Source organism: Pelobates fuscus, chromosome 2, assembly GCF_036172605.1.
Source record: "Pelobates fuscus isolate aPelFus1 chromosome 2, aPelFus1.pri, whole genome shotgun sequence".
NCBI classification, from domain to species: Eukaryota; Metazoa; Chordata; class Amphibia; order Anura; family Pelobatidae; genus Pelobates; species Pelobates fuscus.
This window is the reverse complement of record NC_086318.1, coordinates 248,612,157-248,627,467: the sequence shown is the minus strand read 5'-3', so window position 1 is coordinate 248,627,467 and position 15,311 is coordinate 248,612,157. Positions and strand designations below refer to the sequence as shown.

The 15,311-nt window shown below is 41.2% G+C and overlaps 1 protein-coding gene across 1 annotated transcript in view; it reads right to left on the bottom strand.

Annotated features, from left to right (window-relative positions):
- Positions 1-15,311, bottom strand: part of UST (uronyl 2-sulfotransferase) — a 352,805-nt gene that overhangs the window by 157,856 nt on the left and 179,638 nt on the right. The window contains exon 2 of the mRNA XM_063443329.1: positions 7,864-7,907. Coding sequence (XP_063299399.1) covers positions 7,864-7,907 — 44 coding nt within the window. The remainder of the gene's footprint in view (positions 1-7,863; positions 7,908-15,311) is intronic.

The following is a 15,311-nucleotide window of genomic DNA, read 5'->3' as shown; positions in this document are numbered from 1 at the left end:
GATAGTGTAAGACCATATGTTCTTATCCGTAGTGTATGTACCCCAGTTAAATGAATTAGTATTGAATAATTGTATACATATAAGAAGGATACACCAAATCCATTATAGTTTGCAACCATGTTTCTGTGTTGTTTGTAATGTAACACACATAAAGAAATGTCGGTTCTACCTGCAATTTAGACTTGATTAAAAGCAAAAAAGTAGGTGACAAATGCACTAAATGAATGAATATATAAAAACCCAGCAATCAAACAGTATGATCAGAGTGAGAAACTCTCTTATATGTTATTCATCAGTTAAGGGGAAAAGGCTGTAACTGACATGCTGGGTCCCCAAATCAATGCTAGTATTAAACTGGTCAAAGATCGCTGTTGTCCTAAAATCGAACAGAGTCGTACTTGTGTGATTTTTATAATGATGAATAGAAACACCCAATGTGTTAAGTAGTCAATGCTTCCAATGACTAAAATAAACCCATAGGGGTCAGCATAGGACGCTATTAAGCATGATTACCCTCAGAAGATGGGTAAACCGTACTGTACATATTTACAATATTTACAATAGTGATAATGTCAATATCAATTGCGTGCTCGATAGATATTGGCGGTTGGTGTCTAGTCAGAAATAAAGGACGTATAGGAGAACCCTTCATTAAGGCCCGAAGAGGATAGTGTCTTGAGTCTATAAATCCAATAACTCTCTCGTTGTAAAAGTTTTGTGTTAATATCACCCTTTCTTGGGCCCAACTTAACTCTCTCAATACCATTAAAACGTAGACCCTGTGCCGAGCCTCCATGCTTCATTTTAAGATGACGTGAGATTTCTGTGTCTGTCTGTGTTCACTGAGTTAATGTGTTCCAGAATACAATTTTTAAAGGGTCTAAACGTCTTGCCCACATATTTCAAATCACAGCTGCATGTGAGGAGGTATACAAGTCCAGATATTTGGCAGTTGAAAACATGGGTCTCAGTATTAGCTGAATTCGAGAAAGTTTTTGATTGTTTCTTGATGTATTTGCAAGCCTTGCAGCGGCCGCATTGGAAGGTGCCTATTGCTGGAGATTTAAGCCATGTAGTTGGACCCATAGGTAAAGAGAGGTGCCTCGGTACCAAGAGATCATTAAGGTTGCGACCCCTTCTGGCTGTAAGCGAGACATAGGGGGTCAGAACTTCTTTAAGATGTTGATCTTGGTATAAAAGTGGCCAGTATATCTCTAAAATCTGTTTCGCCAAATCCCTAATTTCTTTATATGTGTTCGGTCAGACTGTCATATGCCTTTGACCCCTTTTTTGCTTTAAATCAAGTCTAAATTGCAGGTAGAACCGACATTTTCTATTGATATGTGCAGGCAACCAACACTCTTAATATGGTTCTGCACATTAGCACGCTTTAATTTCTATATATATTTTTTAACCTCCTTACTGGTTTTGAACCTTGAAGTGAACCATTTAAGGCTGATACAGAGGTAGGAAGGGCTGTAGTACGTTCAGTCTTGAATAACAATCCGCGGCAGGCAAGAGACATTATATCTAAGTTGTATCATATATTCAACTGTAGCATTTTAATTCTCTAGCTATTCTTTGGGCGTTTTGTAGTTTTGTTCCCACACAAGCCCATGGTTTCACGCACCATATTAGTCTATCTGTGCTCTGAGACTTACTAGGTAGTTTCTCTCTGGTTTTGAGACCTTACAATCAAGCTACCGACAGCTCTTCAGATATACAGCTAGCATTTGGTTCTTGACCAGTTCCCTAGATATATATATACACATATATATATATATATATATATATATACCGTATTTTTCGCTCCATAAGACGCACCTCACCATAAGACGCACCTAGTTTTTAGAGGAAGAAACCCAGAAAAAAAATATTCTGAACAAACTGTCCCATAGTGTTTCTTACTATGGGACAGTTTGTACAGAATATTTTTTTTCTCCCCTGTCCCATAGTGTCCCCCCCTCCCTCTCCTCTCCTCTCTCCCATTGTCTTCATCCACCCCCTCCCCATAGACTTCATCCACCCCCTCCCCATAGACTTCATCTCCCCCCCTCCCCATAGACTTCATCTCCCCCCCTCCCCATAAACTTCATCTCCCCCCCTCCCCATAAACTTCATCTCCCCCCCTCCCTATAAACTTCATCTCCCCCCCTCCCCATAGACTTCATCTCCCCCCTCCCCATAGACTTCATCCCCCCCATAGACTTCATCTCCCCCCCCTCCCCATAGACTTCATCTCCCCCCCTCCCCATAGACTTCATCTCCCCCCCTCCCCATAGACTTCATCTCCCCCCCCCTCCCCATAGACTTCATCTCCCCCCCTCCCCATAGACTTCATCTCCCCCCCCTCCCCATAGACTTCATCTCCCCCCCCTCCCCATAGACTTCATCTCCTCCCCCCCAGAGACTTCATCTCCTCCCCCCCTCCCCATAGACTTCATCTCCTCCCCCCCTCCCCATAGACTTCATCTCCTCCCCCCCTCCCCATAGACTTCATCTCCTCCCCCCCTCCCCATAGACTTCATCTCCTCCCCCCCTCCCCATAGACTTCATCTCCTCCCCCCCTCCCCATAGACTTCATCTCCTCCCCCCCTCCCCATAGACTTCATCTCCTCCCCCCCTCCCCATAGACTTCATCTCCTCCCCCCCTCCCCATAGACTTCATCAACTCCCCCCCTCCCCATAGACTTCATCTCCTCCCCCCTCCCCATAGACTTCATCTCCTCCCCCCCTCCCCATAGACTTCATCTCCTCCCCCCCTCCCCATAGACTTCATCTCCTCCCCCCCTCCCCATAGACTTCATCTCCTCCCCCCCTCCCCATAGACTTCATCTCCTCCCCCCCCTCCCCATAGACTTCATCTCCTCCCCCCCTCCCCATAGACTTCATCTCCTCCCCCCCTCCCCATAGACTTCATCTCCTCCCCCCCCCCCATAGACTTCATCTCCTCCCCCCCCCCCCATAGACTTCATCTCCTCCCCCCCTCCCCATAGACTTATCTCCCATACTGTCTCCCTCCCCTTGTCCCATAATTACTTACCTGTCTTGTAGCGTTGGCCGGCAGCACAGGGCGCACTGCGGTAGTGGAACTTGAATTTCATGTTCCGGTTTCCGGCGGGACGGAAAGGAAGTGCGCACTCAGCTTGTGCGCACTTCCTTTCAGTCCCGCCGGAAACCGGAACATGAAATTCAAGTTCCACTACCGCGGTGCGCCCTGTGCTGCCGGCCAACGCTGCAAGACAGGTAAGTAAAGCTTCATATTCGCTCCATAAGACGCACAGACATTTCCCCTCACTTTTGAGGGGAAAAAAAGTGCGTCTTATGGAGCGAAAAATACGGTGTATATATATATATATATATATATATGTCTTTCTATTTTTGGGGATTTGATGATTCAATCTCTAAGCTTTCAGACTTTGACCTCATGAGATACAATTAAAGTCTGTAGTCTGTAGCATTATAGATATATATACATTCTTTCGACTAGGGAATTTGGAGGTGAGCAATTACGCAAGATTGTTTTGTATTCTGACTGTTAGGAATGGGTATTAACGATGTACTGTCATCATTTCTTTATTCATTAAGAATTTAACATCTTGATCACGAGTTTTTCCATTCTCAATTTATTTCCAGTTTATATTCTAGCATCTGGATACTTTATCCAGTAGCGGGAGTATTATATTGTGGCTCTACGCACAGGGGTTAGGCCCCAGGACACCTCTGGAGTGTCCAACTAGGTGTTCTCCACGAGTGTGGGTGGGACTGTGTTTGGATAACCACCACTTGTAGATTTTTCATTTAGAACAGCTATCAATTACCCAATGTTGCAAAGCTCCGCCCACTTTGGCAACCTACAAAATTTATCTCTGCAGATTACAGGGTCTACTCAATAAAGAGAAAATTACAGGGAATTGGGATGGTAATTTTAAACTTAAGGCCAAAATAGGTGAGTTGGAAAAACTCTCCCTTTTAGCTGCACTATTTCGACCTAAAGTTTGAAATTCCTATCTCAATTGCATGCAATTCTCTCTTTACTGATACAGTATACAGGTATACAGTAAGCACACAAGCTCATTGATAAACAAGCTCAAAGACAGACAAGTTCACTGACACAAAATACAAACTCACTGATACTCACAAATAGGTTCACTGACAGACAAAACTCTGACTCACACACAAGCTTACTACAGACAAACTCACTAGTATAGACACACAAGGCTCACTACAGACAAGCTCACTGACACACACAAGCTGACTAAATAGAGGCTCACTGACACACACACAAGCTCACTAAATACAAGCTTACTGACACACACATGCCCACTACAGACAAGCTTACTGACATACACAAGCTCACTACAGACTGAATACAGTCACAGACTGTTAAACACATTCACACACAGACTGCTGAATACACGCACACACCGACAGTTAGGTACACACATACAGACTGCTGAGTACATACAAACTGAACACTGAATACACACAAAAATGCACAGAAAGAGACTGATGAATACACAGAGAGAGACTGCTGAGTACACCCAGACAGACGGCTGAGAACAAACACTGAATCCACACACTAAAAACACACAGACAGATTGCTGAATACACACAGATTGCTGAATACACACAAAGATACTGCTGAATACACCCAGACAGACTGCTGAGTACACACATACAGTGCTGTATATGTGTTAGGGGTGCTGTTTGTGTGTGTGAGGGGTGCTGGGGGGGTGCTGTGTGTGTGAGAGGGGTGCAGTGTGAGTGCATGATGGGTGCAGTGTGTGTGTGTGAGGGGTGCTGAGTGTATGTCAGAGGTGCTGTGTGTAAGGGGTGTTTTGTGTCATTGGTGCGTGTTAAGAGTGGGATGCCCTGGTTGTCCAGGGGTTATGGTGAACTCCTCTGGGTGCAGACTGTCTTCACTCATCCCGCGTGCAGAATGCTGTGTTGGAGCATTGCCATCGTAACACGTGGCAACACTCCGCATAGCATGCTCGCGGGAGGAGTGCTCTGCCTCCAAGGTCCTCCAGCCCTCCCTGTCACTAACAAAGGACCTTTGGGATCTTTGATCTCCTCACCGGCTCAAGAGGGCACTGACACACACACACACACAAACGAAGCAGAGCAGGAGCCTGTGTGTCGGGGAAACTGCTGGGAAATCGGAAGGGAGACTGTCAGTGCTCTCTCCCACCCCCAGCAGCCTCAATGCAGCCGCTCCAGCCCCCAGCACGTCTGTATAGCCCCATCAACTCCCAGCAGCTCTCTGCTGAATTCCATCGGACTATAACAGGCTGTTACAGTCCGAGGGAACATAATAAAAGCACATGGCTATCAAGTTACCGGAACTGTCCTGGGAGGGTGATTTACCCGGGACAGAATCCAGCTTGCCGGGACTGTTCCGGCAAAAACAGGACAGTTGGCAGGATTCTGTCATATACGAAAGGTGAGTTTCCCCTCATTTCTTTTACATATACTTTGTTAAAGAAAAATAAAATCCTTTCAAAACTTGATGAAATGATTATGATATTAAAAAGACTGTTTTGAATGACAGTTATCATCCCATTAGCCTACTGGTCATCAGTGATGTTTGTGTAGGTACTGTTTTATTAAGTTTTTTGTATGCCCTCTTGTTTTATGTAATTTTGGCACTGCATAATTTTGTCTTTTTGTTATTAAAATTTTAATAAGCGAATTCTATCTTTGGGCTTTAGATAAGAGAGATAATTTCGGTAAGGGAGATAAGGTTGTAATTCATGTTACCAGACTGTTAATTGTGTTAGGGATTGATACATTTGCAGCATGTGCCTTTAAGTATAACTGGAGTATAATTTCAGTACTCAAAGACACCCTTATTTAAAGCTCTTAGGAGTTAACATCAGGGCCATCTGCTTGAGATACACACAGGAACACAGATATACATGCAGTGGTGTATTTGTGTGCAGTGTTAGTACTGGAATGATGGGATGTATGCATTGCCACACGCATAGATAAACACTTACACACACTGACACTCGTATACTCACACAGGTACATATACACAGACACGCAGGTACACATACAAACTGATACACAAGTACACAGACACAGGTAGACATACACACAGATACACATAAACACTGACACAAAAGTACACATACACGGATACAAACACAGCCAGAAACACACACACACACAAACAGATACACAGTCAGATACAAACACAGCCAGATACACACCTTGACACAAACACAGCCAGATACACACACTGACACAAACACAGCCAGATACACACACTGACACAAACAAAGCCAGATCCACACACTGACACAAACACAGCCAGATACAGACATAGTCAGATGCACACATTGACACAAACACAGCCAGATACACACACAGCCAGTCAGATTCACACACACACACACACAATCAGATACACACACAGTCAGATACACACAGTCATATCAATTTACATAGTTTAGACAACCTCCTTTACAGAAGGGTGGCTTTCCTGGGGTTCAGTGAAGCTGGATGGCTGGGATTGATGGGAGTCTGATGAACTTGGCTACCTCAGTCCCTCTCCTTCTTCTTAGTGTGTGCCTCTTCCTTCTCCATGTGTGCCTCCTTCTCCCCAGCGGCACTTTGTTACTTGGAAGGAAGTGGCCTCACCTCACTTCCTCCCAGCTGGCAGGAAGACAGTGGCCCGGTCCAGAGTCACCTGCTGCAGCCCACCGGGAAATTTTTCAATATCCCAGTGCTTTGTTCAGTTCTGGCTGCGGGCAGGGGGCCCATGGGACAACTGCTTTGGGCCCCACATGAGTAACTGGGCCCCGGACACCTGCCTCATTTGCCCCTCGTTAAAGAGGGCCCTGGTTAACATGGGGTTTTATAGGTAGAATTAGGTAACAGAAGCTATTCTTGATACTCAATGCAATAAAGTAATCTAACAACACTTACTCAGAGCCCCTAATGTTTCGGCACCTAAGAACATGCCTTTCTCAAGGAATAGCATTGAGAAAGGTACATTCTCAGGTGCCGAATTGTTTGGGGTATAGGTTTTGAACATGTCCAGCTCTTAAGTAATTGTTGTTAGGTTACTTTATTGCATTGTGTATCGAGAATAGCCTCTGTCATTTTTTGTTTTTTTCATTTCTGTCACTTTTAGTTTTGTCATTGTATCTGGAATTGTTTAATAAAGTATTGATTCGTTTTTGCGGATTTGGTTTCCATCTTTCAGTATATGTATATTTGACTGTTTGGCATTTAAAGAGACACTATAGTCACCCAGACCACTTCAACTCAATGAAGTGGTCTTGGTGCCAGGTCCCTCAGGTTTTAACCCTTCAGATGCAAACAGCCTCCTGTGGCTGTCTTCCTGGCAGCCACTAGAGGCGCATCTGTGACGCTGAATGCAAATTTTGCATCCATCGCAAAGAGCGTCCAGAGGAAAGCATTGAGAAATGCTTTCCTATGGACTCTTTAAATGCGCTCGCGGAACTTGCCGCGCATGCGCATTCCGCTCTACTATGGAGCTGACGTCGGATGGGGAGGAGAGGTCACCAGCGCAGAGGGAGCCCGGCGCTGGAAATTGGTAAGTTGATTAAGGGGTTTTATCCCCTTCAGCGCCAAGGGAGGGGGACCCTGAGGGTGGCGGCCGCCTCAGGGCACTATAGTGTCAGGAAAACCGCTTTGTTTTCCTGATACTATAGTGATCCTTTAAGGGGTACCTCAATAGGATAGCATTGTTTTGTTGTTTACTTATGAACAAGCTTTACCATACTTCATTGTTATTTACCAAATTATTTATATACATTAACATTGCAGGAACAGTTAATATCTGTGAAAGTATACATATTTTTAAACAGAATGTTAGTGAAGTATTACCTTTGGAGTAAGTGGACCATGGTCATCTGCAAATGTGGAATTTCCTACAAACATAAAAAAAAAAAATACATGTTAAAATATATTGTTAAACTGTATACAATTTCTGTCATGTACAGTGGTATTACTACTTCTGTTTCACGTATTTATAATTTAATAAAATAGGAAAAATAACAATATTTTTAAACCTCCTTTATTAAATATAGAATTACTCAGAAGCACTGCCATTGCCATTTCATATCATACCTCTTACCATAATTTTTTAATCAAGTCTCCCTGTTCATTTAATATGTACATTCCATATTTTTTTAAGTAATTCTTTATCCTTTTCATATAAAACAGGTAGACACACAGGTATTTGTAGTAACAATCTTCAGGTAAACACATTCTACAGAGGGCGTGGCCTGTGCTGTGATTGGTATGGCAGCATGAATCCAGAGCTCCGCTCTACATTGCCTATTTAAAATGAATAAACAGCAGCCAGCACCAAAGATTGGCTGCAATAAGAAAGCTGACCACCTCAGACACCTAAGAAGCACCCAATCAGGGTCTCATCTGAGACCTATGAACGGATTTCTACACATACCATACAGCTCACAGATGTATTCCAGCTCCAAGATGGCGCCTTTACCTCTCACATCCCTGGAGGCCGCTCCCGAACAGACCATGCAAGTACAAAAAGTTGAAGACCTGCTGTCCCTATAAGATCTATCTATAGATATATTATATTGATATAATATATATATATATATATATATATATATATATATATATATATATATATATATATTGTGATCCTTGTTTGCAGGTAGCACGGTCCTCTAGGGTAAACAACAGGCACAGTCCTTGTAATTGTATATACTCCAGGCACTTTATTTGTAAATCCACACAGGAGACAGCAGTAAATGAAAACATAAATATAACAGGTTTCCCCTTTAAACAAAAAGCCTAGCTCGTCTGAGCACTAACTCACTTCAGATTCCCTATCTCTCAGGGGTTAAACTATAACAAAATTATTGGTTTCACCAACCTAGTTCTTTGTCCGCTCCAGTGCTCCAAGCCAGCCTTGACTGCTTCCTTTCTGCACCCCCAGTGCCTAGTCTCATTGACTCTCTCACTGGAGAGAACAGCCTCTCTCCTACCTGCTTTCTGGGAGGAAGCCAGCAATCCTCCTCCCTTTTACCTGCCTAGCAGGGAGGGGTTTATTCCCACTGATACAGCTAATTATCTGCAGCTGAACAGTGGGTTGGAGACAGAGCAAAACTCTGGCCTGGACCTTCTTTCTCCCAGTTGTGTCTAAACTGAGGAGTGGAGCATTGGCCCACCCTTCTCTCCAAATGCTCCACCCCAGGGGCCCATAACTAAACCTAGCTTTGTGTTGTGCAACACACAAACTACATATACTCCCCCTGGGGTTAAATGGCCTCTCTGCCTTCACTTTATCACAATATATATATATATATATATATATATATTTTATCATATATATCTTATACATACTATCATACCAAGTATATTTTTTATTAATATATACATTTCACCCCTGTAAATTTGCAAAAATTCATAAAACCTGTACATTGGGGGCACTGTTGTACTCGGGAGATGTTACTAAACACATATTGGGGTGTTCTTTGTCAGTAGTACATAACAGGAACTGAGAATCCATGCCTAAATAACAATGTTCAAGAAAAATAACACAAAAAAATGACTACCCAAAAGTTTGACAAAGATTGGTGGTAGAATTAGTGCACGGAAAGTGTTAAAATACCACCATTTGAGGGGGGCGCTCGAAGGCCCGAGCGTGACATACAAGATGGCGGATGCCATGTGCGCCGGAATCGGCAGAGGGGTCTGCTCTCCCGCTGAGATTAGAGTGACCAAGGGGGCCCTCAGACATACTATACCCGGCACAGCAGGCTCACAAGAGGGTGCTCACTCAACTACTCCACAAGCCAGGTCGCAAACAAGCAACGGCGTTGAAATAGTCAAACTCAAGCTGGCCCCGAGCCAGAAGAGCGCCACACAGACTCCCCATACCAGCGACTACCAACCCCACAGCGGAGAAAGGCACTAACACAACGAGACCAACTATATACTCACCCCAGGCACGCCTTACAGCCAGGCGACCCCCGAGGAGGGCCCGACACGGCCACACAGAAGCCGGCCACGTCACACAGTGCTCCAACCCCTCAGCCAGTTAGACACTCACCTCCAGATCCCTGGATGCAGCACTGCCCAAACCTCTGCCTCAGCGGACACTCACACCGGCATGGCAGATCGGACATTGGTCACACACGCTATTATAAATGAGTTACACACGGAGAGTGACATTTATTATAAATGAGTTACACACGGAGAGTGACATTTATTAACATCATAGGTAATGCAATATTACTTGATTTGTATATATTAATTTTTGTAAATACTTTTGTTGTTTTATTTGATTCTTGATTCATATGGACTTCAGAGGTTCCTCTTATCATATGTGTAATACTTATGTTGTCACTTTAATATTGATGCATTATATCACCATGTCAAGTTAGCTACTTTGTTTAATCCATTAGTAATTAGTAAGTAATTGATCCTGTACATATCACTGAACCATCCTTGTTATGTTTAGAATCAGTATAAGTTGGTAATAACATGTCTCTTTAATGATAGTTTGCACACTAAATAAGGATAGGAGGCATATATAAAAATTGACAAAAGCCTTCTTCCTTATTATAAGTTCTTTGTACAACCTTCATGATATAGTATCTCCACCCCCTATATTTATACCGGGGTTTCAACTTTGTTTTGTATTTTGACATGTCATTTAAATTATTGAGGATTCAAATGATTCTATTCATAATGTGTTACACATTTGGATACTATCTCACTATTTTCTATTTAATATGTGTAACCTGATAAGTAGCTTAGGACATGGCATATTAAGGGCTTATTTGCATGCCCTGTCAGTCATCCAGTGACACACACACAAGGGGGCGGTACCTGTTCGAACGCCAGTTTCGGCGTGGACAAGTTTGACACGCCCACAACATTTTCGCCGGCTCGGTGCACTTATAAAGGAGCCAGGTAAGAGACTGACCTCTGTTTAGCCTCTGACAAAGGCGCATTTGTAAGCGTCGAAACGCGCTTTAGGCAGGTTAGGATAGGGGATGCAGCCTGTGGCATGATTTAGATAGCGGTTACTAGATAATTCACTGGGGGTTTAAGAGGAGGGAAGGGGTTTTTTATCCTTTTGTGTCAATGAGTCCTCTCCTTTGGGCAAGCGTTTTTCGTTTTATTTAATTCTGCACAAGTGGCTATGTTGGTTACACATTGCATGGATTACTGCTGCAAGTGTTACTGAGTCTTGGTACAATGGATTCCCATTGATAGGAGTTTATATAGTTACTCAGTGTATTTTTTTTTCTCCTTCTCCTCTTCTTTTGCATGTGTCCCCCCCCCCCCCCCCCCCCCCCATTTCCTGTCTTTAGCCTTATACGACTTGCTCGCTTCCATGCAATATTTTAAGGCATGGCCAGCAAGCCACATGCGTTATCTATACCTCATCACTAGGTGGTTATAGTGGGTTTCATACCCTATATATTTGTCATCCACATCCTTAGTGACAGCGTTTGCACCCCTTGTTTCCATTTTTATTTTTATTTCATTTTTTGTTTTTATTTTATTTTAGGATTATTAAAGGTTAAGTTTTAGCATTATCATTAGGTTGGGGTTTCCTATCTTGGTTGACCCTGTGGAGGGAGGAGGGGTATCCTCTTCTCTCCTTAGGTCTTCATTTTTGTTCTTTCTTCGACCCCGCTATTACCCACAAATCCTCGGGCTCGCCAAGACAACGGCTCCCAGGATACAAATCATTCACGGACTCTAGAAAGGACAGGGCGATATAGCACTCGAAGAACACAGCTTGGCACCAGCGAGTTTATATACTGAGCGTCTAGATAAAGCATATTGTACACCAGCTTATTACTGCGTTATATAGGCTTACAATTTAAACGATTAGCTTGCCTCACACAGTACACTGTTACCTACTTTAGCTTAACAATCAGATAATTTAAATACTGTACTGTTTTCGCTAGTATGACACACTACACACAAGCAACACACTTATAGTGCTGAGCGCAACTAGTTTTATTAAAAGCATACTTAGCATAGAATGGTACACCAAGAAAACAATGTCTACTAACTTGTTATCTCAATATAATTATCATGCTTGTACATGTCAAGTTTTCGACCTTTGTCCCTCCTCTGAATATTCCGCCCTGATATATGCATCTTACCAACTAATCTAAAAATGTGCCCGACTAACAAATGTCATTTTCGTTTCTTACCTACCCTGATGTCGCTGTTGTGGCGCACCGAGTCTATTTTGTTACTGCAGTGAACACCAAAAATAAAGAATTTTAAAAAAAATACCACCATTTGAAATACCCTAGGGTGTCTACTTTTCAAAAATATATGGTTTGATGGGGGTAAATTACATTGGCCGGCTTCAAAAATGTCCCAAATAGGACATGGGTTCATGATGATCAGCTGTGAAAACTCTAAGTTGGAAAACTGGAACGCGCACCCACCAAATAAGGTCTTCTAACCCCCAGAGAACCAGCACACCTATAAATGGGTGGTATCACTGTACTTAGGAGATGATGCTGCACACATAATGGGGTGTTCTCTGTCAGTAACACATAACAGGAACTGAGAATCCATGCCTAAAGTACAATGTTCAGGAAAAATAACACAAAAAAATGACTACCCAAACATTTGAAAAAGACTGGTGGTAGAATTAGTGCATGGAAAGTGTTAAAATACCACTATTTGAAATACCCTAGGGTGTCAACCTTTCAAAAATATATTGTATGATGGGGTAAATTTCTTTGTTCGGCTTCAAAAATGTCCCAAATAGGACATGGGTGCATGATGACAAGCTGAGAAAATTCCAAGTTGGAAAACTGAAATGCGCACCCTCCAAATAAGTTCTTTTAGTGCCCAGGGAACCCGACACACCTATACAAGGGGGGTATCACTGTACTCAGGAGAGGTAGCTGAACACATATTGGGGTGTTATTTGGCAGTAACCCTTAAGGTTCTCCGTACATGTATTCTTAAATTGCTTTGTGTGTCAAAGAAATTTCCAATTATTATTTGTTTTAATTTGGCATGGATTGGTGGTACAATGGTTGCATGAAAAGTCAAAATACCCCATGTTTAATACCTTATCTTGTCTTCTTTTAAAATATATATACATGTGAAGGGTTATTCAGGGATTCCTGACAGATATCATGTAACTTGCGTTAATTTTGAAAAAAAAGTGGTTTGGAAAGAGCAAAGTGCTAATTACTTATAGCCCTATAACTTTCCTAAAAAAAGAACATGTTAACATTGGGTATTTATAAACTCAAGACAAAATTTTGAAACTATTTAGCATGGATGTTTTTTGGTGGTTGTAGATGTGTAACAGATTTTAAGGTTAAAGTTAGAAAAAGTGTGTGTTTTTTTTAAATGTTTCATCATATTTTATTATTTTTTGTATAGTAAATTATTTGATTTAATGACAATAATGGTATCTGTAGAAACACCATTTAATGGGGAGAAAAACTGTATATAATATGTGTGGTTACAGTAAATGAGTAAGAAACAAATTACTGCTAAACACAAACACGGCTGAAAGTTAAAGTAGCTGACCAGATCTTCAGGAACAAGTGCTGTGTGGACTTAATAAAGAAAACCACTTTCTTGATCATATAAACTGTATAATGTGTTTAAATTTAAAACATATTTAATGCAGCACAATACTCCAGAACAATCATGATTATTCTATGAAAAAAAATTATTTGCATATGCAATTTTTTTTCCTGTTTAGACTAGCACAATAATTGTCTTTACCAGTTTCTACAGTTATAATAGACATAAAACATTATCACTGAAAAGCCAGACAAACAAAATGTTATACTATGCCAGCACTGCTCAGCCTGATAACCACTGGATTTATTTCTTATTTTATGTGATATAATGATTTGTTTACTTGAAGTCAAATACATTAATATTTGCTTACAGAAACTATGTATTTCCTAGTGTTTCGTCTACTGTTTTAGGATTTATATTTAATTAAACTACCAATAGTTGATGACATTGCCTTATCCTTTTACTGTGGAAAAGGTGGAGTGATAATATTCCTCCACAAATTGCATTTTTAACAACTGGAACTCAAATTAAAGCAGAAAGTTTCTTTACAAAAATCATTTTGACCACTTCATAACCTAAGCAAACCTCACTATATTGTGAGATCACTTGCAGTTGAGGCAACATGATATTTTAGGTTATGAAATATTGACATCTAACCAAACTAATGTATCTGTAATTATTAACACTTTGGCAGGTTTAGTTTTTTTGTGGATATACAATATTTTAATTAGTGTGGTGCAGCCAATCATTTCAACTCAAGGTCTAGCCTGGCCCTACTGAGTAGGGGGCTGCAAGAATTTCAGTTTTGGCAACTAATGTATTTCAAAACCTGGCTGAAAATGCACCAAGCTATATAATTTTGTACCTATGTTTTTTGGTCTTTTTGGAGTTACTGAGATTATTCGACCTGGTTGCAGGCAGTTCATTTGAGACCAGCATAATGCCCCAAAACAAAAATATAATCTAAATTCACTTCCAAACTTCAAGTGAATGAGTCTTCACTGAACTTCCAGTGTCAAAATAAACTTTTTCTAACTTTGACTCCCAAAATCTGTCACGCATCTACAACCGCCAAAAAACACCTGTGCTAAATAGTTTCTAAAATGCTGCAGCATTAGAAAGTGTATCAAAAGCTTGTTACATATACATGGCTTAGTAAGACACTTAAAGAGGCATTCTAAGAACCAAACAACTTTAGTTAAACCCCTTAGTGACCAGACCACGTTTCAATTTTCTTACCGTTTGGGACTAGGGCTGTTTTTACATTTCTGCGGTGTTTGTGTTTAGCTGTAATTTTCATCTTACTCATTTACTGTACCCACACATATTATATACCATTTTTCTAAAGATACCATTATTTTCATCATATCATATAATTTACTATAAAGATTTTTTTTTAGAAACATACTTTTTCGAACTTTGACCTCCAAAATCTGTTACACATCAACAACCAACATCAAATAACACCCATGCTGAATAGTTTCTAAATTTTGTCCTGTGTTTACAAATACCCAATGTTAACATTTTCTTACCTTTTTTTTTTTACAAGTTATAGGTCTATAAGTACAAGTAGGACACTGCTGTTTCAAAATATATATATATATATATTTTTAAATTTATCAATAGTGACATTGTAACACTGTTATCTGTCATAAATCTCTGAATCACACCTCACATGTACATATATTTTTTTAAAGTAGACAACCCAGGGTATTCAATATGGGGTATGTCCAGTCTTTTTTAGTAGCCACTTAGTCACAAGT